Here is a 25,685-nt window from a genome sequence, read left to right as displayed (position 1 = left end):
GTCGTGACATTTAGCACAATGATCATGTTACATGGGAACTTCCTCTATATTCCATTTTTAAAATAAAGATCACTTGTAGATGCTTTGTCTGTACATTATTATTATTAGAAGTAGTAGTAGTATAATTATTAGTATTATCATTATCATTATATTATCATTATTATTATTATTATCGTTATTATTGTTATTATTATTATTATTATATTATTATTATTATTAGTAGTAGTAGTAGTAGTACTATAGTAGTATAGTAGTAGTAGTAGTAGTATTATGGACCTTTTGAACTGAGACCACTTTTCCCACTGTTATAACACACAGACTTCTTTTGAAATACAGGTTATTGACTGACTTCCTGTATGTTTTGTCATCTAACCACAAGTAATGTAGAAGTAAAACTCCGATCATGTCTAAGCAAATCTTCAGAAAGCAGAACAGTCATTCGACAGATCGTCCTTTCCCAGTGCCAACGTCCAGAACAATGTGGATTACTCTTTGTCTTTTTACACTTTTCTTTTTAGCAAGAATTGAAGCTCTGGGTGAGTTGCGTCGTCCTGCGTATCAGTGGTCCTGTCATGACATTTTTGGGGTCCAGTGAGGCTCATCACTCCAAAGTAAAACATTTACAAAGTGTCATTAGGGACTTTAACTGAATTGCTCTATTGTCACATTGGCCAAATGTGATGTTTTTCATGTTCTGGTTGGGTTTGGGTTTATCTTGTGACTTTCTCTGACCTTGATTTCTACAGACTGCAATGCTGTTCCCCACTGGTGTTCGCAAGCAAACGGCTCCTGGACAAAGTAAGTCAGGAAATGTGCTGTTAGTAATGATCCCTACTGCCCTGTGGCAGTTCACAGATTTATTCACTTGGTATTTTAAGTTTACTCTATGTGACAATAATAACTGATGTTTTGAAAGGATATTTTCCATCTGCTCCTGAAGTCAGATCTTCTGTAATTTTTCACTTTAACCCTCACTAATAGTTTTATTTTCTGTTCAATGTCTGACATTCTTTCAGTTTTTCTTTCACCCATTGAATATTTGATTGCTGATTAGCTCAGGAAGGTGTGATTGTGACCATGTCGGCTGATCAAAAATACTCATCCGATCTTAGAAATTATGACTTGATGCCTTTAAAGGTCAGACTCTCCTGGACCATGAGTGCTGGTATTCTTTAGTCAAGCTCGTGCTTAATCAGTCCGCTTTGTGATCAATTCCACACCATCTTCCGTCTTTTCTCGGCATACAAAGCTGAACTAAAAAGCTGTATTAAAAAGAAACGTTCTAAAACCCTTTCGAGGAAAGTCAAGGCTTCTGACGCAGACAGACGCTCTCTGCCATGAAGTGATCCGTGTTAGCCCCCCATGACGTAGCAACAAGGACTTTAAAGGAAATGAAACTTACTGCAGCGTCATTTCGAATTTTCCTACACTTTGAAGGTTTAAACATAAGTAGGCGTGAAACGTGCAAGCCTCCAGTTCAGGTGTATTGTAACTGATTACATCTGTGTTGATAGGTGTTATGAGCGGGAAATTACCACCTGTAGGCAAAGACTGCGACATTTTAACTTCCACCATCTGAGGGTAAATGTGTCGGAAGAAGTGAGGCCATATTTTCTGTACATAAACATGATATTCCGATTTAATACGCTTCCCTGTTCTAATTAATTTCTGTGTATTCAGGCTGAAAGATCAGTGACTAACTGTAGGGTTAACGTCCCATCCTCGGCTCTCCAAATGAGCAGAGGCAACGTGTCCGATGACGAGGTGCTGCTGGTCGTCACTGTGCTCAACAGCAACTTCTTCCAGGTAAACAGCTGTAAACACTCTGAGATCTACAAATATACCGTTCTTTAAGTAGAGAAAACAGCTGCAATTCAGAGAGCATCACAGCAGGAATGTGGATCAAATGGGGGAGAGATCTGTAAACATGTCGGAAAAATCCGAATGATATAAGAGGCTGTCGTTCAGGATAATGATTTTGTACAACTTTCAAACTCCCAGTGAGGGAATGTACATTAAAGTCACATGTCCTTGTTGCTGGCAGCCTGCTCCCGCTCCAGGTGGGGGGAAAGGACGGTCGGCAGGGCGCTCTCACCACCGTTCAGGCACTGTTTTGGACGACTTAGTTGTGGTCGTGAAGGCCGGCAGCAGACGTGTCAGGGACCTCTTACAACCTGTCAGATTGACCTTCAGACGCGATAAGGAGGTGAACGTCTTTCTTGCATTATTCTTGGACTATTATTCCATTCTTTTATTTCATTTTGAAGACGAGCGCGTTCGATGTTTCAGATAGAAGAGGCAGCTTGTGTGTTTTGGCAGGAGACATACCTGGATGACAGAACGGGTGAGCATCCAAAGACAAGATGCAACAACATTTGTGGGGTTTTTGTAATTCTGTGTGTGTGTGTTTGCAGGATATTGGAGCACAGAGGGTTGCCATACCAATGTGACTCAAGCTGAGATAGTTTGCTGCTGTGACCACCTCAGCTTTTTTGCTGTAGTTGTGGTAAATAGCGCGCATCACTAGTTACAGTTTCAGCTGACGTTGCTCTTTTGGTTGATGAAACTTTCATAAGTTTCTCTTTTCTGTTGCAGAACCCAGTTTTATCAGTGGAAAAAGCCAGTGCCCCAGCATTGAGGTACATCAGCTTCACTGGATCCGCTCTGTCTGTCCTCTTCACAATCTTGGCTTTAATCATCTATGCCAGGATACAGTAAGTGAAGAGACCATCACCATCATCACCATCATCATCACTGACAGTTCTCAGAAACAGGAAGGAGCTGGTTATTTATACAGGGTGCACATTGATGCAATTAAGTGGAAATTCAGAAAAAAGATAACCTTTTTTAACGTGATTATTATGTCAGTTGGTGTCAAGCACAAAAACACCCCTGATCCTGCATATTTGTCTGATTACATGGCTTCCATCTGTTCCATGCACGCCATAAAAGGTCACCATGTTGTTTGTTTTCCAGACAACGGCGTCCAGATAAGACAGTTTGTGTGCACCTCCACCTCACAGGAGCGTTGCTGTGCCTCCACCTCAGCTTCCTGCTGAGCAGTTGCTGGGTTTTGGTGCTTGATGTAGCTGATGAGGACTGGATCTGCAAGGGCCTGGGTCTCTTGTTACACTGCTCCCTGATGGCCACCTTCCTGTGGATGGCTGTGGAAGGGTTCCATCTCTACCTGCTCTTAGTCAGAGTCTTTAACATCTATATCAAGAGATACATGCTCAAGCTCAGCCTGGTGGCATGGGGTGAGGGGACCGTACCAAGTATTTAGGATCTTATTCTCGCCTATGTTTTCTTCAAAAATGGCTTAAATTAAAGTTCTGGCTTTGCTTTCAAGTCCAGCTGACGTCTCTTCTGTGCTTCTTTTGTCTTGGCGCAGGTTTGCCAACGCTGACCGCGGTGCTCTGTGTGAGCTTTAACGTTTATGGTAAACACACAATTCAACTGAAAGGTGACGACAACTACAACTCAACTGTGCAGCTGTAAGATGCTGGAACTCACGGGGTGAATGCTGGGTTTGCTTCTTTCTGAACTAAATCAGCTTCTCTTTCCTCAGATGTTGGATAAGCAGCCAGTTCCCGCAGGACCTGTTGATCAGCTACATCACTACCGCGGCCTTACCCTTCCTGGTGGTACTGTTTAATTTTTGCATGGTCTGCCTGGTGGTGTTTAAGATGTGTGGATTGAGGAAGAGGACGAGAGGTGGTGGAAGCAGCAGTGGCTGGAAGAAGATGAACGACGACAACTGGGCCAGGCTGTGGAGGGATGGTTCCACTCTGCTGGGCCTCAGCTGTGTGCTGGGCCTACCTTGGGGCTTATCAGGGCTCACCTATGTCTCTCTGCTTGGGATCTATTTATTCACTGTCCTAAACTCCCTGCAGGGTCAGTGCGAGCACAGTTTATATGAAATCCATACAGTTTTGTAGTGATTTGAGGACAAAATGACTGTTTTGCTGTCCTCTTTTTCAGGTATATTCATCTTCCTCTGGTCCCTGGCTCTGACCTGCAAGTCTCGAGCTGAAAAAAACTCCTCGCTCAGGAACACGTCCTCTCAAAAACTGATGACGATCAGTTCCAACAACTAATCTGTCAAGCATAAACTAATAATGCATCCAAACATCTCAAATGAACTCTTCATCCTCTCACTCGCCACAACGTTCCCAAGAACTTTGAAGATAAGGGGAAGGTTAGAAACAGGTTTTGGAATCAAGTTTGTTTTTCTGGATAGTGCAGCCTTATAAACCAGCAGTAACTAACCTGCTGCTAAAACAATCTGGCCCAAAAGTGGACCAACAATCAAGAGTATGTGTAAATTTTCTTTTGAAAGCTGCTGAAGAAGCTCCTGTCTTCAGAATGAGCAGATTGGAGCAGCTTCTGAGTGACATCACACATCCAAATAAGGTGTTCTTGTAGGAAATGAGATCAAACTCATTAACATGAGTTAATGAATGTGAGGTGGATTGACTAGACAAGGGGTTGGCATCCCAAAATGTGGAAAGAGCCATATTGGAACAAAAAAACCAAAAACAAATCTGTGTGGAGCCGCAACAAGTTAAAAGCCTTATCATGAAGGCAACACATGCTGTAAGTGTCTATATTAGCTATATTAGCCTATTTTCAAAATAAGTAGGCTGCAAATTCATAATAAGCATTCCTGATTAAATGTTTATTCTCAGGGCAGCTCATCCTGGAGAGAATGACGCACCACGTGACCACTCTGGTGTACGATGGTGCTTTAAGTTTAACTTCTATTATAATGAGATGTTGAAATTAAATATTTATTATACACAGTTTTTACAGCATTGGAAAATTTTAAGAATGTTTGTTGTGTTTTTCCTGTGGCAGAAATTATATTAAAACAAAAAATATATTCACACCATCTTTTTCCATTTTCATATTTTTGAAAAAGCTCCAGAAAGCCACTAGGGCGGCGCTAAAGAGCCGAAGGTATGAGTGTATATTATTCGTATTATTATTGCTATTATTATTATTATTATTATTATTATATTTTTTTATTATTATGATAATAATCAATCTTCATCCATGTTTTTCCTACCTGTTACCTTGTTTGACTTCCTCATCCCTGAAAAAAGTGGGTTTTAATGTTTTTGATGTGTTGACAACATACCTCTATTTGTTTTTTTTTAAAGATCCTGAAGAGAATTATATAACTAAATCAAATTATATTATCAATCAGAAGAACAGCAACATCTGTGTGTTTCCATCGTTGGTGCTGGGTGGCGCCATTCCTCACTTTTACTACTGGCAAATTAAGGTCAGTTCAAGGTCATAGCAGGTAACAGAACACTGTCAGTGATATTGTGACTCTGCAGTCCAGAACTCATCAAGGACCAGAACTTTTCCTTGAGTTTCCTCATGGAGGCCACTCACAAGTTTTTCCGGTCGACCATCAGTCCCCCCCAGTCTCTTCCAGACACCCCTGATGGGCGCCACCCTGTCAAAGTGTCCTCCGCAGCCCCTCTGAAGACTCTCGACATCTATTATTATCTACATCTTTTATTATTATCATTATTATTATTATTATTATATTATTATTATAGTAGTAGTAGTAGTAGTAGTAGTAGTAGTAGTAGTAGTAGTAGCAGTAGTAGAAGTATTGGTTTAATCCATTTGAAGCAGGAAACCTTTAGAAAATGGTAAATGTATGTATTTGATACCTAAAAAAGGGTTGGCTGTAAAAAAAGGGTTGGCTATATGTGTTTGTTTGTGTGTGTGTGTGTGTGTGTGTGTGTGTGTGTGTGTGTGTGTGTGTGTGTGTGTGTGTGTGTACTGCAGTCTTTTGGGTTTAGCATGTCATAACTGTGCAGCTTGTGAAGCCCTTTGAGGCAAACAATGTGATTCTTTTGAAGGAAATCACAAACAAACAAATCCAAAAAACAGGCTCCAAATATCTAATTTTGACCAAATCTGAGTTGGGCTGATGTATGAAATGGCTGCATGTCAGTCAGTTATACGACAGGGGGCAGTAGAACACCAAATACATCAAATACAAGAACGTAGCGTGGAAGTAAGAGCAGCTTTTCTCCTTCCCAGTGGTACAAATACATAAACAAAAACCTTGACAGAAAACCTCTTTTGATAGTTAATTTGACTCTTAAATGGTTCCCCAGACAGCACAGAAAGCAAATCAAGCACCGGCCAGTTCAGCAGGGAGCCATATTTTGTGTCCAAATATGGATTTGCTGCACTTTATAAACGTCTTCCTTCTTCGTCCCTCACTTTCACAGCATGATGCCTAAATCACAAATGCATCCTCCATCAGGCCTCCCCGGGACGTCTTCATCCTCGATCCTCATGCTAGATCCTCCTCAGAAGTGGCTCCATTTCCAACATCTGGAGTGTGACCACTTTAAAAAGTTTAAAAAGCTTGTTGACTTACATGGTGAGGGATTCCCTTCTTCACCATCTTCCCAGGAGAGCTTTTGGAGGTGTGTTCCTCTTGGGAGGGACTGCAGAACAAAAAGATCCTGTCCAAATCCCAAATGTAGCCATTTTTTTATCCAGTCCCAGACCACTGGGACTTCCAGAGGTCAGACTGTTCTTCCACTTTCCTTATTAAGCTTCTCTCAGCCTTACTTGTCGCGCTTCTTCCTGAACTATGGAAACTGGTCAGAAGCTGTAGGTAGTTAGTCCCATTGTCCACTACACAAATTGTGACCTCCGTTGACCCAAAAACAGACAGCTATCATGTAGCCTGGAAAGACTGTCTATTAGGTTACAAAAAGGCCCTTTGCAAGGCTAGAACAGCTTATTTTTCTTCTTTGATTAAGGAAAATAAGAGCAATCCCAGGTTTCTTTTCAGCACTGTGGCCAAATTAACTAAGAGTCACAGTGTTTTAGATCCACGTATCCCTTCTTCCCTGAGTGGTGAAGACTTCATGAGCTTCTTCACTGATAAAGTTCTAGCTATCAGAGAGAAAGCTAACCAGGCTATCCCAACAACTGGACCATCACCAGATGTGCCGACTGTGGGAACATACAGGGTCTCCAACGAGCCCTTAAGCTCCTTCACCCCTATATATTTTTCTGAGGCGTCATCGCTAATTCAGAAATCCAAGACCACCACGTGTCCTTTAGATCCCATCCCAACACACCTGTTGAAGGATGTTTTACCATTGATAGGCAGTTCTATCCTGGACCAGATCAATGGTTCTTTAGTGTCAGGTTATGAACCCCGGTCCTACAAGGTGGCAGTGATTAAGCCGTTGCTTAAAAAAACATCACTGGATCCTGATGTCTTAGCAAATTATAGGCCAATATCCAACCTTCCTTTTACCTCTAAAGTTCTAGAGAAGGTGGTGGTGACTCAGTTACAGCAGCACCTGCAGAGGAACAGCCTGTTTGAGATGTTTCAGTCAGGCTTTAGAGCTCACCACAGCACAGAAACAGCACTTCTTAAAGTCACTAATGATCTTCTCATAGCTTCAGATCATGGACTGGTCTCTATGTTGGTTCTGCTGGACCTCAGTGCTGCTTTTGATCCAGTTGATCACAGCATCCTGTTACAGAGACTGGAACATGTGATTGGGATTAAAGGGACAGCACTAGACTGGTTTAGATCATATTTATCTGATAGATACCAGTTTGCTCATGTCCATGGTGTTCCCTCCTCATACAGTAGGGTTAGCCATGGAGTTCCTCAAGGTTCTGTACTCGGACCAATCCTCTTCACATTGTACATGCTTCCCTTAGGGAACATTATTCGGCAGCATGGGATAAATTTTCATTGTTATGCTGATGACACTCAGCTCTATTTATCCATGAAACCAGAGGAGACAGAGAAGTTAGTGAAGCTTCAGACCTGTCTTAAAGACATAAGTCCTGGATGTCTTCAAATTTCCTCCTCCTTAACTCAGGAAAAACTGAGGTCATGGTGTTTGGTCCTGAACCTCTCTGGGATAGATTAGATCACATGATCACTCTAGATGGTATCTCATTAACATCTAGTCTCTCTGTGAGGAATCTAGGAGTAACTTTTGATCAAAATCTCTCCTTCAACTCACACATTAAATTAGTCTCTAGAAGTGCCTTTTTTCACCTGAGGAACATCACAAAAATTAGGAAGCTACTGACGCAGCCTGATGCTGAAAAGTTAGTCCATGCATTTGTTCCTTCCAGGCTGGACTATTGTAATTCTTTATTATCAGGGTGTCCAAACAACTCTTTAAGAAGCCTCCAGTTGATCCAAAATGCTGCAGCCAGAGTTCTGACAGGTACTGACAAAAGAGATCACATAACTCCTGTACTGGCGTCGCTTCATTGGCTGCCCGTTAAATTTAGAATAATTTTTAAAACCCTTCTTTTGACCTACAAGGTCCTCAGAGGCCTAGCTCCATCCTACTTGGAGGAGCTAGTGACACCTTACCAGCCCAATAGACCGCTCCGCTCTCAGAATGCTGGTCTACCTGTGGTTCCCAGAGTCTCTAGGAGTAGAATGGGGGGCCGAGCATTTAGCTACCAGGCCCCCCTGCTATGGAACCAGCTCCCTGTCCAGGTACGGGGGCTGACTCCATCGCTACTTTTAAGATCAGACTCAAAACCTTCCTCTTTGAAAAAGCTTATTGTTACTAATTCAGTAGTTCCAGTTATTATCATAGACAGACAAATTATTATACTTAGGGGGTCGTCTAATCATTAGGTCACATCTTAGCAATGCTGCTATAGGCCGAGGCTGCCGGGGTCCGGAAACATGATCACCTGACAGGCCTCTGTCACTCCACTGGGTCATGGTTTCCTCTCCTCATCAAGCAGACTAGTTCTTGTGTAGTTTTTCTGCTCCCCCCCCCTCTATTTATTTACAGGTATCGCCGGCCTCAGAGCTGCATAATGACCTCCGGCCCCGCTGAAGTGATTGTATATCATATTTTTTGTGTGTGTTTCTGTGCTCTGTGCCTCTCCTCTCCTTCTCCCTTTCCTCTCCCTCTCCTCTCCTCTCCTCTACCCCCCTCCTCTCTCCTCTCCTACCCAACCTATCCTATCCTATCCTCTACCTGTCCTCCCCCTTCTCCTCTCTCTTTACCCAGCCGGCCATCAGCAGGAGGGTCCCCCTACATGAGCCTGGTCCTGCTCAAGGTTTCTTCCTGTTAAAGGGGAGTTTTTCCTTGCCACTGTTGCTTGTCTGGGGTCAGGCCCTGGGATTCTGGAAAGCGCCTTGAAACAATTTTGATTGTATAAGACGCTATATAAATAAAGATTGATTTGATTTGACCTCCTCAGAGAGTCCAGGATGTCTTCTCAACAGGACCGTCACTCGTGTCCCACAGAGAGCAGAAAATGATCTGTAAGTTTTGAAATTTTGTTTAAATATTCTGGCAACTTTGCTTTACTTTCTTATTTTTTATGGTAATAAAACTGTCATAATCATTCATATTATTATAGAAAGTCAGCGAGGATTTGTCTGCCGGAGTTTCCACATGAAAGATTTGGGCTTTTCAACAGATGACCGGTGTTGATTACAACCAGCAAAAGAACAGCACAGCAGAAAAAGAAAAAAGTGCACATAGAAGCACTTTTTATGAGACTAATGAGTTGTTTGGGGGACAGGTGAACACTGAAGAGTCCACTCAGGTTCACTCAAAAAGGAAATAACTACACAGGGAAGTGATTAGACGCTCTTTGAACATATCAAAAATCAGCTTGAAGCTAACACAGGAGGTAAAAGTCTAAACCAGCAATAACTCTTAGTCGTTCACATAGTATGGATGGATTTTTAAACATGAGACAAGAGGACCGCACTCATGTGATTACAGTTTAATAGAAATACACAGAACATTTGTGGGGTTCAAGGAGTGGTGGTGAAGGAGTTTGGTGCTGTTATTTTCATCTTCAAATGTAAAATTACCACCTGTTTATAGAGCCAGCTGCAGCTTCTAATACACATTCTTTGTGTGTGTGTGTGTGTGTAGGCAGGTGGTCTTTCTGCAGGTGGACAGAAAAGCACAAAACCAGACACGACTGTGACGGGTTTGGTATGGACCCAAGTGCAGTACAAAACAGGCAATAAACTGATGATCAGTTAACAGGTTTATTAACTGTAATCTGGCAAACAAAGAACAGTTCGAGGGCGGGACAGTGGACTTGGTCGAGGCAGGCAAAAGTTCAGTAACCTGGAGGCAGGCAGAATCAGGCAAACAATCCAGAGGGAGACTGGCTGAGCTCGTGGTCAAAACAGAAGACAGAGTTAATTTACCGGGGGTCAGGCAGAGCAGGCAGGTCGTACACAGGCAGGGTCGATACCGGGAAGACAGGCAGGTAAACGCTGGAAGGTCATGCATAGCAGGGACAATCTGGCACTGAGTGAGTGTGAGGCTGGAGAATATATACTGATAGGTGAACTGATTGATGAGTGAGGGCAGGTGTGTGATCAGTGAGTGAGGGCAGGTGTGGTGATCAGAGGGTGTGGTGTGAGCAGGGGAGTGGAAAAGTACTGAGTCCATGGGCTGGAGCAGAGTGTGACATATTGACTGACTTTCTGTATTTTTTGTCATCTAACCACAAGTAATGTAGATGTAAAACTCCGATCGTATCTAAGCAAACCTTCAGAAAGCAGAACAGTCATTCGACAGATCGTCCTTTCCCAGTGCCAACTTCCAGAACAATGTGGATTACTCTTTGTCTTTTTACACTTTTCTTTTTAGCAAGACTTGAAGCTCTGGGTGAGTTGCGTCGTCCTGCGTATCAGTGGTCCTGTCATGACATTTTTGGGGTCCAGTGAGGCTCATCACTCCAAAGTAAAACATTTACAAAGTGTCATTAGGGACTTTAACTGAATTGCTCTATTGTCACATTGGCTAAATGTGATGTTTTTCATGTTCTGGTTGGGTTTGGGTTTATGTACATTAAAGTCACATGTCCTTGTTGCTGGCAGCCTGCTCCCGCTCCAGGTGGGGGGAAAGGACGGTCGGCAGGGCGCTCTCACCACCGTTCAGGCACTGTTTTGGACGACTCAGTTGTGGTCGTGAAGGCCGGCAGCAGACGTGTCAGGGACCTCTTACAACCTGTCAGATTGACCTTCAGACACGATAAGGAGGTGAACGTCTTTCTTGCATTATTCTTGGACTATTATTCCATTCTTTTATTTCATTTTGAAGACGAGCGTATTCGATGTTTCAGATAGAAGAGGCAGCGTGTGTGTTTTGGCAGGAGACATACCTGGATGACAGAACGGGTGAGCATCCAAAGACAAGATGCAACAACATTTGTGGGGTTTTTGTAATTCTGTGTGTGTGTGTTTGCAGGATATTGGAGCACAGAGGGTTGCCATACCAATGTGACTCAAGCTGAGATAGTTTGCTGCTGTGACCACCTCAGCTTTTTTGCTGTAGTAGTGGAAGCAGTGGAAAAAGCCAGTGCCCCAGCATTGAGCTACATCAGCTTCACCGGATCCGCTCTGTCTGTCCTCTTCACAATCTTGGCTTTAATCATCTATGCCAGGATACAGTAAGTGAAGAGAGGTCGTGATAACTCATCAAAGCAACGGCACTCTCCATTAGTGTCATCATCATCATCATCATCATCACTGACAGTTCTCAGAAACAGGAAGGAGCTGGTTATTTATACAGGGTGCACATTGATGCAATTAAGTGGAAATTCAGAAAAAAGAGAACATTTTTTTATCATGATTATTATGTCAGTTGGTGTCAAAAACAAAAACACTCCTGATCCTGCATATTTGTCTGATTACATGGCTTCCATTTGTTCCATGCACGCCATAAAAGGTCGCCATGTTGTTTGTCTTCCAGACAACGGCGTCCAGATAAGACAGTTTGTGTGCACCTCCACCTCACAGGAGCGTTGCTGTGCCTCCACCTCAGCTTCCTGCTGAGCAGTTGCTGGGTTTTGGTGCTTGATGTAGCTGATGAGGACTGGATCTGCAAGGGCCTGGGTCTCTTGTTACACTGCTCCCTGATGGCCACCTTCCTGTGGATGGCTGTGGAAGGGTTCCATCTCTACCTGCTCTTAGTCAGAGTCTTTAACATCGATATCAAGAGATACATGCTCAAGCTCAGCCTGGTGGCATGGGGTGAGGGGACCGTACCAAGTATTTAGGATCTTATTCTCTCCTATGTTTTCTTCAAAAATGGCTTAAATTAAAGTTCTGGCTTTGCTTTCAAGTCCAGCTGACGTCTCTTCTGTGCTTCTTTTGTCTTGGCGCAGGTTTGCCAACGCTGACCGCGGCGCTCTGTGTGAGCTTTAACGTTTATGGTAAACACACAATTCAACTGAAAGGTGACGACAACCACAACTCAACTGTGCTGCTGTAAGATGCTGGAACTCACGGGGTGAATGCTGGGTTTGCTTCTTTCTGAACTAAATCAGCTTCTCTTTCCCCAGATGTTGGATAAGCAGCCAGTTCCCGCAGGGCCTGTTGATCAGCTACATCACGACCGCGGCCTTACCCTTCCTGGTGGTACTGTTTAATTTTTGCATGGTCTGCCTGGTGGTGTTTAAGATGTGTGGAATGAGGAAGAGGACGAGAGGTGGTGGAAGCAGCAGTGGCTGGAAGAAGATGAACGACGACAACTGGGCCAGGCTGTGGAGGGATGGTTCCACTCTGCTGGGCCTCAGCTGTGTGCTGGGCCTACCTTGGGGCTTATCAGGACTCACCTACGTCTCTCTGCTTGGGATCTATTTATTCACTGTCCTAAACTCCCTGCAGGGTCAGTGCGAGCACAGTTTATATGAAATCCATACAGTTTTGTGGTGATTTGAGGACAAAATGACTGTTTTGCTGTCCTCTTTTTCAGGTATATTCATCTTCCTCTGGTCCCTGGCTCTGACCTGCAAGTCTCGAGTTGAAAAAAACTCCTCGCTCAGGAACACGTCCTCTCAAAAACTGATGATGATCAGTTCCAACAACTAATCTGTCAAGCATAAACTAATAATGCATCCAAACATCTCAAATGAACTCTTCATCCTCTCACTCGCCACAACGTTCCCAAGAACTTTGAAGATAAGGGGAAGGTTAGAAACAGGTTTTGGAATCAAGTTTGTTTTTCTGGATAGTGCAGCCTTATAAACCAGCAGTAACTAACCTGCTGCTAAAACAATCTGGCCCAGAACTGGACCAACAATCAAGAGTATGTGTAAATTTTCTTTTGAAAGCTGCTGAAGAAGCTCCTGTCTTCAGAATGAGCAGATTGGAGCAGCTTCTGAGTGACATCACACATCCAAATAAGGTGTTCTTGTAGGAAATGAGATCAAACTCATTAACATGAGTTAATGAATGTGAGGTGGATTGACTAGACAAGGGGTTGGCATCCCAAAATGTGGAAAGAGCCATATTGGAACAAAAAAACAAAAAACAAATCTGTCTGGAGCCGCAACAAGTTAAAAGCCTTATCATGAAGGCAACACATGCTGTAAGTGTCTATATTAGCTATATTAGCCTATTTTCAAAATAAGTAGGCTGCAAATCCATAATAAGCATTCCTGATTAAATGTTTATTCTCAGGGCAGCTCATCCTGGAGAGAATGACGCACCACGTGACCACTCTGGTGTACGATGGTGCTTTAAGTTTAACTTCTATTATAATGAGATGTTGAAATTAAATATTTATTATACACAGTTTTTACAGCATTGGAAAATTTTAAGAATGTTTGTGTTTTTCCTGTGGCAGAAATTATATTAAAACAAAAAATATATTCACACCATCTTTTTCCATTTTCATATTTTTGAAAAAGCTCCAGAAAGCCACTAGGGCGGCGCTAAAGAGCCGAACGTATAAGTGTATATTATTCGTATTATTGCTATTATTATTATTATATATTTTTTTATTATTATGATAATAATCAATCTTCATCCATGTTTTTCCTACCTGTTACCTTGTTTGACTTCCTCATCCCTGAAAAAAGTGGGTTTTAATGTTTTTGATGTGTTGACAACATACCTCTATTTGTTTTTTTTTAAAGATCCTGAAGAGAATTATATAACTAAATCAAATTATATTAGCAATCAGAAGAACAGCAACATCTGTGCGTTTCCATCGTTGGTGCTGGGTGGCGCTATCCCTCAGTTGTTACTTTTACTACTGGCAAATTAAGGTCAGTTCAAGGTCATAGCAGGTAACAGAACACTGTCAGTGATATTGTGACTCTGCAGTCCAGAACTCATCAAGGACCAGAACTTTTCCTTGAGTTTCCTCATGGAGGCCACTCACAGGTTTTTTGGGTCGACCATCAGTCCCCCCCAGTCTCTCCCAGACACCCCTGATGGGCGCCACCCTGTCAAAGTGTCCTCCGCAGCCCCTCTGAAGACTCTCGACATCTATTATTATTATTATCTACATCTTTTATTATCATCATTATTATTATTATTATTATATTATTATTATTATTATTATTATTATTATTATTATTAGTAGTAGTAGTAGTAGTAGTAGTATAGTAGTAGTAGTAGTAGTAGAAGTATTGGTTTAATCCATTTGAAGCAGGAAACCTTTAGAAAATGGTAAATGTATGTATTTGACACCTAAAAAAGGGTTGGCTGTAAAAAAAGGGTTGGCTATATGTGTTTGTTTGTGTGTGTGTGTGTGTGTGTGTGTGTGTGTGTGTGTGTGTGTGTACTGCAGTCTTTTGGGTTTAGCATGTCATAACTGTGCAGCTTGTGAAGCCCTTTGAGGCAAACATCTACTCGATTGCTACACATGATTGCTTCCGTATCCGACGGCAACACCTGTATGACAGGAAACAGTCCATCATTATTCGCAGTTAGGATGTGATGCTAGCAAGAAAAATAGGGCCACGTTTCACACCACTAGCATTATTGCCATCATAAATGAGGTGGGTTCTATTTCCTCTGCCAATACCAACCCACCTTGCTTGGTGACACACCTTGGTCCTCCTCGTCCTCATGAAGGAGATCTACCACCTGGATTTGACCTGGACATTTGTGCCTCTTCCCCGTTTCTTCCACGAGAACATCAGCCACCGTCTCCTGGGGCTCAGGTGAGTCCAACAACTCTGTGCGGGATCTTGAGATTATTTTGTAGCGTTCCTCCCTCCGAGTGGACCATTTTGCATTTCTCAGTTTCCCAATTATCCGGTGGGAGCTTCCAGCAGACGGGCGCAAGGCATGGGCGACCCGTGGCCGAGCCAAGGCCTGTCGAACCTGCGTCTCAACTGGAGCATCCTGCCGGTGAGAACACACACTGTAAATTATGAGGTAGGGATTTTTTAAAACTACTCCACTTTTACAGTGAGTGAAGACATTGAACTCTGGGGAGCATTACCATCATCATCACTTTGTAAAAATTAACTTTTACCCAAATGGATGGTGAAATGGTGCCTAAAGCGCTGTTCTGAAATCCAGACAGAACTAAAATCTGTTTTAATGCAACATTTCTGAGTAACCAGCCAGTTTCGCAGCAAGCAAACCTACGCTAGCCGAGTGGTTTGCTAACAACAACTAGCTGACGCATTTCCTCTGAAACAACCCAACATAAAACTCATTCCGCCATGTTTACGATATTCCCCGAGGCGTTAATTAACGTGTTTTTATCCGTTTCCTTGCTCCGTTGGCACCAGGTGGCATTAGCCAGCACTGCCCGGTTAGCGCCGTGCTGCTGTCGGCGGGCCTCTTACCTGTGTCGCTACAGTCGCCACTAGTTTAAAGACGGAGCTTTCCACCTCGGCTTCACTGGGCTCCGGAACCGTTTCGCCTGGACTCTGAGACGTTTCGGGACGGATGCGTTTACACGCCAACAACAAGGCATCGGCTGGGTCGGTCCCCCTTTTTCGCTTGACTCGCAGAATCGTCGCGTTTGGATCCATATTGACGGAACTCGTTTTGATGACGTCAAGAGGAGGTTTTTATGCCGCAGCAACTACAAGACGTCACATCCGGTTCCGCCGTGCGGCCTATACCAACAAATTAGAAATAATACCTGCGGTTTTGCACCAATATGCAATTAAAGTGTACTTGAGCGGACCTGTAATTAAAACAATGCGTTGACTCAAACGTCAATTTCAAAAGCGAGATGTGAGCCATTACTCAAAAATAGAGAAGGAGACTTCTATTATGAGAGGTTTAAATTAATATGTCTTGCATAAAATAGTAGTAATTATTATCACAAAATTAATTTTATTGATTTATTTATTTTGTTTCATGCTACAAAATAATTAATACAGTTATAATTGAAAATCTGATTAACCTCTTTGGGTCTGAAAGAACCACATTTCCACAAAATATTTCAAAATGTAAATAATAGAAGTGTCATAAAATATTGTTGATAGTACCTTAAGATCAAACTAAATATTATTTCACTAATGATATTATAATATAGATTTCTACCTTAGGCAAATGCAAGCAGATGGTAGAAGACTATGTTCAATGCTTCAGAATTAAACTGACATGTAATTGATCCCTGACCTCTTCAGGCATGGTCACCGTCACATGATGCAACCCAGGAAGTTGAAAAGATCCTTAACTGTAGTCAGATTTTATCATTTCCCTCTGTTGTGTTGAACTGCTCATGCACAGATGAAGTGAATTCTGTAATTATTTTTAAGTTGTCATTTCAGTCACCAAATTAGTACATTGCGTGCATTCAAATGAGGGAAGTGGTTTTGTTTCTTGTCGTGACATTTAGCACGATGATCATGTTACATGGGAACTTCCTCTATATTCCATTTTTAAAATAAAGATCACTTGTAGATGCTTTGTCTGTACATTATTATTATTAGAAGTAGTAGTAGTATAATTATTAGTATTATCATTATCATTATATTATCATTATTATTATTATTATTATTATCGTTATTATTATTATTATTAGTAGTAGTAGTAGTAGTAGTAGTACTAGTAGTAGTAGTAGTAGTAGTAGTAGTATTATGGACCTTTTGAACTGAGACCACTTTTCCCACTGCTATAACACACAGACTTCTTTTGAAATACAGTTTATTGACTGACTTCCTGTATTTTTTGTCATCTAACCACAAGTAATGTAGAAGTAAAACTCCGATCGTATCTAAGCAAACCTTCAGAAAGCAGAACAGTCATTCGACAGATCGTCCTTTCCCAGTGCCAACGTCCAGAACAATGTGGATTACTCTTTGTCTTTTTACACTTTTCTTTTTAGCAAGACTTGAAGCTCTGGGTGAGTTGCGTCGTCCTGCGTATCAGTGGTCCTGTCATGACATTTTTGGGGTCCAGTGAGGCTCATCACTCCAAAGTAAAACATTTACAAAGTGACATTAGGGACTTTAACTGAATTGCTTTATTGTCACATTGGCTAAACGTGATGTTTTTCATGTTCTGGTTGGGTTTGGGTTTATCTTGTGACTTTCTCTGACCTTGATTTCTACAGACTGCAATGCTGTTCCCCACCGGTGTTCGCAAGCAAACGGCTTCTGGACAAAGTAAGTCAGGAAATGTGCTGTTAGTAATGATCCCTACTGCCCTGTGGCAGTTCACAGATTTATTCACTTGGTATTTTAAGTTTACTCTATGTGACAATAATAACTGATGTTTTGAAAGGATATTTTCCATCTGCTCCTGAAGTCAGATCTTCTGTAATTTTTCACTTTAACCCTCACTAATAGTTTTATTTTCTGTTCAATGTCTGACATTCTTTCAGTTTTTCTTTCACCCATTGAATATTTGATTGCTGATTAGCTCAGGAAGGTGTGATTGTGACCATGTCGGCTGATCAAAAATACTCATCCGATCTTAGAAATTATGACTATGAAGGTCAGACTCTCCTGGAGCATGAGTGCTGGTATTCTTTAGTCAAGCTCGTGCTTAATCAGTCCGCTTTGTGATCAATTCAACACCATCTTCCGTCTTTTCTCGGCATACAAAGCTGAAAATAAATGATCTCTCACAGCCTTGTAATAGTAATAGTGTCAGGAGGCAAAGTTAACTGTAACAGACGCTGCATAATTAAGTATCTGCACCTTCCTGTCAGCTGTATTAAAAAGAAACGTTCTAAAACCCTTTTGAGGAAAGTCAAGGCTTCTGACGCAGACAGACGCTCTCTGCCATGAAGTGATCCGTGTTAGCCCCCCATGACGTAGCAACAAGGACTTTTAAGGAAATGAAACTTCCTGCAGTGTTGTTTCGAATTTTCCTACACTTTGAATGCAGACGTTAGGTTTAAACATAAGTAAGTGCCCCTCCCTGGGCTGCCACCTTATCGTGGTGGAGGGGTTTGCGTGTCCCAATGATCCCAGGAGCTCCGTTGTCTGGGGCTATATGCCCCTGGTAGGGCCACCCATGGCAAACAGGTCCTAGGTGAGGGACCAGACAAAGCGTAGCCCAGGACCCCCTAATGATGCTGAACAACATTGGTGCCAAGTTTCCCTTGCCGGATGCGGGTCACCGGGGCCCCCTCCTGGAGCCAGGCCTGGGGGTGGGGCACGTTGGCGAGCGCCTGGTGGCCGGACCTCTGCCCATGGAGTCCGGCCGGGCGCAGCCCGAAGAGGCAACATGGGACCCCCTTCCCGTGGGCTCACCACCTGCAGGAGGGGCCAAGGGGGTCGGGTGCATTGTGTTTTGGGTAGCAGCCGGAGGCAGGGACCTTGGCGGTCTGATTCCCGGCTGCACAAACTGGCTCTAGGGACATGGAATGTCACCTCTCTGGTGGGAAAGGAGCCTGAGTTGGTGCGCGAGGTTGAGAAGTTCTGACTAGATATAGTTGGCCTCACCTCGACGCACGGCAAGGGCTCTGGAACCAGTCTTCTTGAGAGGGGTTGGACTCTCTACCACTCTGGAGTTGCCGATGGTGAGAGGCGACGAGCAGGGGTGGCAATTCTTGTTGCTCCCCAGCTCAGTGCCTGTGTATTGGAGTTTACCCCGGTGGATGAGAGGGTAGCCTCCCTTCGCCTTCGGGTGGGGGGACGGATCCTGACTGTTGTTTGTGCCTATGGTCCAAACAGCAGTTCAGCGTATCCACCCTTTTTGGAGTCCTTAGAGGGAGTGCTGGAGAGTGCCCCTTCTGGGGGCTCCCTCGTCCTCCTGGGTGACTTCAATGCTCACGTTGGCAATGACAGTGTGACCTGGAGAGGTGTGATTGGGAAGAACGGCCCCCCTGATCTGAACCCGAGTGGTGTTTTGTTATTGGACTTCTGTGCTCGTCTCAGATTGTCCATAACGAACACCTTGTTCAGACATAAAGGCGTCCACATGTGCACTTGGCACCAGGACACCTTAGGCCGCAGATCGATGATCGACTTTGTGGTTGTGTCATCGGATTTGCGGCCGCATGTTCTGGACACCCGGGTGAAGAGAGGGGCGGAGCTGTCAACTGATCACCACCTGGTGGTGAGTTGGCTCCGATGGTGGGGAAGGATGCCGGACAGACCTGGCAGGCCCAAACGTGTTGTGAGGGTCTGCTGGGAACGCCTGGCAGAGTCCCCTGTCAGAAGGAGCTTCAACTCACGCCTCCGGGAGAGCTTTGACCATGTCCCGGGGGAGCCGGGGGACATTGAGTCCGAGTGGACCGTGTTCCGTGCCTCCATTGTTGAGGCAGCTGACCGGTGCTGTGGCCGCAAGGTGGTTGGTGCCTGTCGTGGCGGCAATGCCCGAACCCGCTGGTGGACACCAGCGGTGAGGGATGCCGTCAAGCTGAAGAAGAGTCGTATCGGGCCTTACTGGCCTGTGGGACTCCTGAGGCAGCAGATGGGTACCGGCGTGCCAAGAGGAGTGCAGCTACGGCGGTTGCCGAGGCAAAGACTCGGGCATGGGAAGAGTTCGGTGAGGCCATGGAGAACGACTTTCGGACGGCCTCGAAAAGGTTCTGGACCACCATCCGGCGTCTGAGGAGGGGGAAGCAGTGCACTGTCAACACTGTGTATAGTGGTGATGGTGTGCTGCTGACCTCAACTCGGGATGTTGTGGATTGGTGGAAGGAATACTTCGAGGACCTCCTCAATCCCACCAACACGCCTTCCAGTGAGGAAGTAGGGCCTGGGGACCTGGAGATGGGCTCTCGTATCTCCGGGGCTGAAGTTGCCGAGGTAGTTAAAAAACTCCTCGGTGGCAAGGCCCCGGGGTGGATGAGATCCGCCCAGAGTCCCTTAAGGCTCTGGATGTTGTAGGCCTGTCGTGGTTGACTCGACTCTGCAACATCGCGTGGACATCGGGGGCAGTGCCGCTGGATTGGCAGACCGGGGTGGTAGTCCCTCTTTTTAAGAAGGGGGACCGGAGGGTGTGTTCCAACTATAGGGGGATCACACTCCTCAGCCTCCCCGGTAAGGTCTATTCAGGGGTACTGGAGAGGAGGGTCCGCCGGATAGTCGAACCTCGGATTCAGGAGGAGCAATGTGGTTTTCGTCCTGGGCGTGGAACAGTGGACCAGCTCTACACCCTCAGCAGGGTCTTCGAGGGTGCATGGGAGTTTGCCCCCCAGTCCACATGTGTTTTGTGGACTTGGAGAAGGCATTCGACCGTGTCCCTCGGGGGGTCCTGTGGGGGGTCCTCCGAGAGTATGGGGTGTCGGGCCCGCTGATACGGGCTGTCCGCTCCCTGTACGATCGGTGCCAGAGTTTGGTCCGAATTGCTGGCAGTAAGTCGAACTCGTTTCCGGTGAGGGTTGGCCTCCGCCAGGGCTGCCCTTTGTCACCGATTCTGTTCATAATTTTTATGGACAGAATTTCTAGGTGCAGTCATGGTGTTGAGGGGATCCGGTTTGGTGACCTCAGGATCGCGTCTCTGCTTTTTGCGGATAATGTGGTCCTGTTGGCTTCATCGGCCCGTGACCTCCAACTATCACTGGATCGTTCGCCGCCGCATGTGAAGCGGCTGGGATGAGAATCAGCACCTCCAAATCCGAGGCCATGGTTCTCGACCGGAAAAAGGTGGAGTGCCTTCTCCGGGTAAAGGAGGAGATCCTGCCCCAAGTGGAGGAGTTTAAGTACCTCGGGGTCTTGTTCACGAGTGAGGGAAGAATGGAGCGGGAGATCGACAGGCGGATCGGTGCGGCGTCCACAGTAATGCGGACTCTGCACCGGTCTGTTGTGGTGAAGAGAGAGCTGAGCCGAAAGGCGAAGCTCTCGATTTACCGGTCGATCTTCGTTCCTACCCTCACCTATGGTCATGAGCTTTGGGTAATGACCGAAAGAACAAGATCACGGGTACAAGCGGCTGAAATGAGCTTCCTCCGTAGGGTGGCTGGGCTCTCCCTTAGAGATAGGGTGAGAAGCTCTGCCATCCGGGAGGAGCTCGGAGTAGAGTCGCTGCTCCTCCGCGTTGAGAGGAGCCAGATGGGGTGGCTTGGGCATCTAGTCAGGATGCCCCCTGGACGCCTCCCTGGTGAGGTGTTCAGGGCATGTCCCTCCGGTAGGAGACCCCCGGGGAGACCCAGGACACGTTGGAGAGACTATGTCTCTCGACTGGCCTGGGAACGCCTGGGGATCCCTCCGGATGAGCTGGAGGAGGTAGCTGGGGAGAGGGAAGTCTGGGCTTCTCTTCTTAGGCTGCTGCCCCCCCCCGCGACCCGACCCCGGATAAGTGGTAGAGAATGGATGGATGGATGGCATAAGTAGGCGTGAAACGTGCAAGCCTCCAGTTCAGGTGTATTATAACTGATTAAATGTGTGTTGATAGGTGTTATGAGCGGGAAATTACCACCTGTAGGCAAAGAGGGCGACATTTTAACTTCCACCATCTGAGGGTAAATGTGTCGCAAGAAGTGAGGCCATATTTTTTGTACATAAACATGATATTCCGATTTAATACGCTTCCCTGTTCTAATTAATTTCTGTGTATTCAGGCTGAAAAATCAGTGACTAACTGTAGGGTTAACGTCCCATCCTCGGCTCTCCAAATGAGCAGAGGCAACGTGTCCGATGACGAGGTGCTGCTGGTCGTCACTGTGCTCAACAGCAACTTCTTCCAGGTAAACAGCTGTAAACACTCTGAGATCTACAAATATACCGTTCTTTAAGTAGAGAAAACAGCTGCAATTCAGAGATCATCACAGCAGGAATGTGGATCAAATGGGGGAGAGATCTGTAAACATGTCGGAAAAATCCGAATGGTATAAGAGGCTGTCGTTCAGGATAATGATTTTGTACAACTTTCAAACTCCCAGTGAGGGAATGTACATTAAAGTCACATGTCCTTGTTGCTGTCTGTCCTCTTGGCTTTAATCATCTATCCAGGTGTGGTTTCAATCATCTCATGTCACAGACATCACTATGACCATCATCACCATCATCATCACTGACAGTTCTCAGAAACAGGAAGGAGTATACGGTGGATTTATACAGGGTGCGCATTGATGCAATTAAGTGGAAATTCAGAAAAAAGATAACCTTTTTTAACATGATTATTATGTCAGTTGGTGTCAAACACAAAAACACCCCTGATCCTGCATATTTGTCTGATTACATGGCTTCCATCTGTTCCATGCACGCCATAAAAGGTCACCATGTTGTTTGTCTTCCAGACAACGGCGTCCAGATAAGACAGTTTGTGTGCACCTCCACCTCACAGGAGCGTTGCTGTGCCTCCACCTCAGCTTCCTGCTGAGCAGTTGCTGGGTTTTGGTGCTTGATGTAGCTGATGAGGACTGGATCTGCAAGGGCCTGGGTCTCTTGTTACACTGCTCCCTGATGGCCACCTTCCTGTGGATGGCTGTGGAAGGGCTCCATCTCTACCTGCTCTTAGTCAGAGTCTTTAACATCGATATCAAGAGATACATGCTCAAGCTCAGCCTGGTGGCATGGGGTGAGGGGACCGTACCAAGTATTTAGGATCTTATTCTCTCCTATGTTTTCTTCAAAAATGGCTTAAATTAAAGTTCTGGCTTTGCTTTCAAGTCCAGCTGACGTCTCTTCTGTGCTTCTTTTGTCTTGGCGCAGGATTGCCAACGCTGACCGCGGTGCTCTGTGTGAGCTTTAACGTTTATGGTAAACACACAATTCAACTGAAAGGTGACGACAACCACAACTCAACTGTGCAGCTGTAAGATGCTGGAACTCACGGGGTGAATGCTGGGTTTGCTTCTTTCTGAACTAAATCAGCTTCTCTTTCCCCAGATGTTGGATAAGCAGCCAGTTCCCGCAGGGCCTGTTGATCAGCTACATCACTACCGCGGCCTTACCCTTCCTGGTGGTACTGTTTAATTTTTGCATGGTCTGCCTGGTGGTGTTTAAGATGTGTGGATTGAGGAAGAGGATGAGAGGTGGTGGAAGCAGCAGTGGCTGGAAGAAGATGAACGACGACAACTGGGCCAGGCTGTGGAGGGATGGTTCCACTCTGCTGGGCCTCAGCTGTGTGCTGGGCCTACCTTGGGGCTTATCAGGACTCACCTACGTCTCTCTGCTTGGGATCTATTTATTCACTGTCCTAAACTCCCTGCAGGGTCAGTGCGAGCACAGTTTATATGAAATCCATACAGTTTTGTGGTGATTTGAGGACAAAATGACTGTTTTGCTGTCCTCTTTTTCAGGTATATTCATCTTCCTCTGGTCCCTGGCTCTGACCTGCAAGTCGCTGAAAAAAACTCCTCGCTCAGGAACACGTCCTCTCAGAAACTGATGACTATCAGTTCCAACAACTAATCTGTCAATCATAAACTAATAATGCATCCAAACATCTCAAATGAACTCTTCATCCTCTCACTCGCCACAACGTTCCCAATAACTTTGAAGATAAGGGGAAGGTTAGAAACAGGTTTTGGAATCAAGTTTGTTTTTCTGGATAGTGCAGCCTTATAAACCAGCAGTAACTAACCTGCTGCTAAAACAATCTGGCCCAGAACTGGACCAACAATCAAGAGTATGTGTAAATTTTCTCTTGAAAGCTGCTGAAGAAGCTCCTGTCTTCAGAATGAGCAGATTGGAGCAGCTTCTGAGTGACATCACACATCCAAATAAGGTGTTCTTGTAGGAAATGAGATCAAACTCAATCCATAATAAGCATTCCTGATTAAATGTTTATTCTCAGGGCAGCTCATCCTGGAGAGAATGACGCACCACGTGACCACTCTGGTGTACGATGGTGCTTTAAGTTTAACTTCTATTATAATGAGATGTTGAAATTAAATATTGATTATACACAGTTTTTACACATTGGGAATTTTAAGAATGTTTGTTGTGTTTTTCCTGTGGCAGAAATTATATTAAACACAAAAATATATTCACACCATCTTTTTCCATTTTCATATTTTTGAAAAAGCTCCAGAAAGCCACTAGGGCGGCGCTAAAGAGCCGAACGTATAGGTGTATATTATTGTTATTATTGTTATTATTATCAATCTTCATCTATGTTTTTCCTACCTGTTATCTTGTTTGACTTCCTCATCCCTGAAAAAAAGTGGGTTTTAATGTTTTTGATGTGTTGACAACATACCTCTGTTTGGTTTTTTTTAAAGATCCTGAAGAGAATTATATAACTAAATCAAATTATATTAGCAATCAGAAGAACAGCAACATCTGTGCGTTTCCATCGTTGGTGCTGGGTGGCGCTATCCCTCAGTTGTTACTTTTACTACTGACAAATTAAGGTCAGTTCAAGGTCATAGCAGGTAACAGAACACTGTCAGTGATATTGTGACTCTGCAGTCCAGAACTCATGTGTTTGTGTGTTTTGTGTGTGTGTGTGTGTACTGCACTTATGTAGTCTTTTGGGTTTAGCATGTCATAACTGTGCTGCCTGTGAAGCCCTTTGAGGCAAACAATGTGATTCTTTTGAAGGAAAAAGATAACAAACAAACAAATCCAAAAAACAGGCACCAAATATCTCATTTTGACCAAATCTGAGTTGGGCTGATGTATGAAATGGCTGCATGTCAGTCAGTTATACGACAGGGGGCAGTAGAACACCAAATACTAGTGATGGGACGATGATACCTCAAGGGGTGTATTGACACACTCCACAAACTGTGTCGGCACTGTATTGATACTGTGTTGGTCACCCGATAGTGACCCCTGCAGTAGTTATAAAATGATTGCAGGTAAAGGAATTCCTTGTTTGCTAAACTGAGTTGGTATGTAAAATATAGCAAATTTGAGTTACAATTCAGAGTTACACTTTTTTACTTATGTACACACATTCTTTGTTAACTTAGCTGTTAAATCATATGAAATAATACAAAAAAGTGACTAGTTTATGAATTTTTATTGGGGAACAAAAGTTTTTGGAGGCGATTTCTCCTCTTAGACACCAGCTCCCCGCCTTAGAAATACTCTTTCACATGGTACAGATGACGATGGTGAGCAGAGAGTTTTAAGTGCAAGTTGATGCAGATGTGGAGATGTTTTCTGGTTCTGTCACGAGTATCTGCCAATTCTTCATTGCCATGCCGAGCTCTATAATGCCTCAGCTTTGATGAAGTGCTCTTATTGATGTAAGAGAGCTCTGTGGAGCAGAGCCGACACTTCACCTACAATAACATAAAAAGTTACAAACAATTCAAACCTCTTACTAGAACAGAGTAAAAACTAAGGTGGCGCATTGCATTCACTTGTTAAAAAAACAAACCCTACAAAATGAATAAAGCAACTGTAAGGCTCTTGACTTGACTATCATATGTATCACAGGTCATTCACTTGATAAACTGATAAAGCGCCACCGTTAAAAATTGTATATAACAGTAAACAATGCTCAAAGTAAAAAGATTTCCCTTGTTTGGAGTCACAAGATCAAAATTATTCCACACTGGGGAAAACTTCTTAGAACGATCCATAATTGCGCAACTGCAAAACTC

At 44.3% G+C, this 25,685-nt stretch overlaps 2 protein-coding genes and 1 pseudogene across 3 annotated transcripts; 2 read left to right on the top strand and 1 right to left on the bottom strand.

Moving 5' to 3' along the window:
- The first annotated feature begins 373 nt into the window (after positions 1–373).
- Positions 374–13,672, top strand: LOC130521493 (adhesion G-protein coupled receptor G5-like). 2 transcript variants are annotated; one of them, XM_057025086.1, is made up of 12 exons: positions 381–536; positions 747–798; positions 1,515–1,599; positions 1,681–1,806; positions 2,045–2,206; positions 2,290–2,344; positions 2,415–2,506; positions 2,596–2,714; positions 2,977–3,257; positions 3,392–3,494; positions 3,569–3,894; positions 3,982–4,891. In XM_057025086.1, the coding sequence occupies exons 1-12, from the start codon at positions 404–406 to the stop codon at positions 4,095–4,097; spliced, it is 1,650 nt and encodes a 549-aa protein (XP_056881066.1). In that variant the 5' UTR covers positions 381–403; the 3' UTR covers positions 4,098–4,891. The 2 variants fall into 2 exon arrangements, with proteins under 2 accessions (XP_056881067.1, XP_056881066.1); XM_057025087.1 differs by lacking the exons at positions 2,045–2,206; positions 2,290–2,344; positions 2,415–2,506; ... (3 more) ...; positions 3,569–3,894; positions 3,982–4,891 and adding exons at positions 10,901–11,062; positions 11,146–11,200; positions 11,271–11,472; ... (2 more) ...; positions 12,367–12,692; positions 12,780–13,672 and having other exon boundaries at positions 374–536.
- An 849-nt stretch (positions 13,673–14,521) lies between these two features.
- On the bottom strand, positions 14,522–15,837 carry LOC130521494 (probable RNA polymerase II nuclear localization protein SLC7A6OS). Its single transcript, XM_057025089.1, has 3 exons — positions 15,616–15,837; positions 14,849–15,163; positions 14,522–14,707 (listed from the first exon to the last, which is right to left on the bottom strand). Exons 1-3 carry the CDS (start codon positions 15,802–15,804, stop codon positions 14,537–14,539), a joined length of 675 nt encoding a protein of 224 aa, XP_056881069.1. The 5' UTR covers positions 15,805–15,837; the 3' UTR covers positions 14,522–14,536.
- A 1,133-nt stretch (positions 15,838–16,970) lies between these two features.
- On the top strand, positions 16,971–24,023 carry LOC130517763 (adhesion G-protein coupled receptor G1-like; annotated as a pseudogene).
- Positions 24,024–25,685: the final 1,662 nt, after the last annotated feature.

This window comes from Takifugu flavidus, chromosome 2 (assembly GCF_003711565.1).
Source record: "Takifugu flavidus isolate HTHZ2018 chromosome 2, ASM371156v2, whole genome shotgun sequence".
NCBI classification, from domain to species: domain Eukaryota; kingdom Metazoa; phylum Chordata; class Actinopteri; order Tetraodontiformes; family Tetraodontidae; genus Takifugu; species Takifugu flavidus.
The sequence above is the reverse complement of the archived record's forward strand: the minus strand, read 5'-3'. Positions and strand labels throughout refer to the sequence as shown.

Bases quoted from the DNA above. Each gene is read 5' to 3' on its own strand.
- LOC130521494 (XM_057025089.1), bottom strand. From the start codon at position 15,804: ATGGATCCAAACGCGACGATTCTGCGAGTCAAGCGAAAAAGGGGGACC. The intron at 15,164-15,615 runs GTAAGAGGCCCG...TCTCACCGGCAG, and splicing joins TGGCGACTGTAGCGACACAG to GATGCTCCAGTTGAGACGCA. The intron at 14,708-14,848 runs GTGGGTTGGTAT...CCTGTCATACAG, and splicing joins AAGGTGTGTCACCAAGCAAG to GTGTTGCCGTCGGATACGGA.
- LOC130521493 (XM_057025086.1), top strand. From the start codon at position 404: ATGTCTAAGCAAATCTTCAGAAAGCAGAACAGTCATTCGACAGATCGT. The intron at 2,507-2,595 runs GTAAATAGCGCG...TTTCTGTTGCAG, and splicing joins GCTTTTTTGCTGTAGTTGTG to AACCCAGTTTTATCAGTGGA. The intron at 3,258-3,391 runs GTGAGGGGACCG...GTCTTGGCGCAG, and splicing joins GCTCAGCCTGGTGGCATGGG to GTTTGCCAACGCTGACCGCG.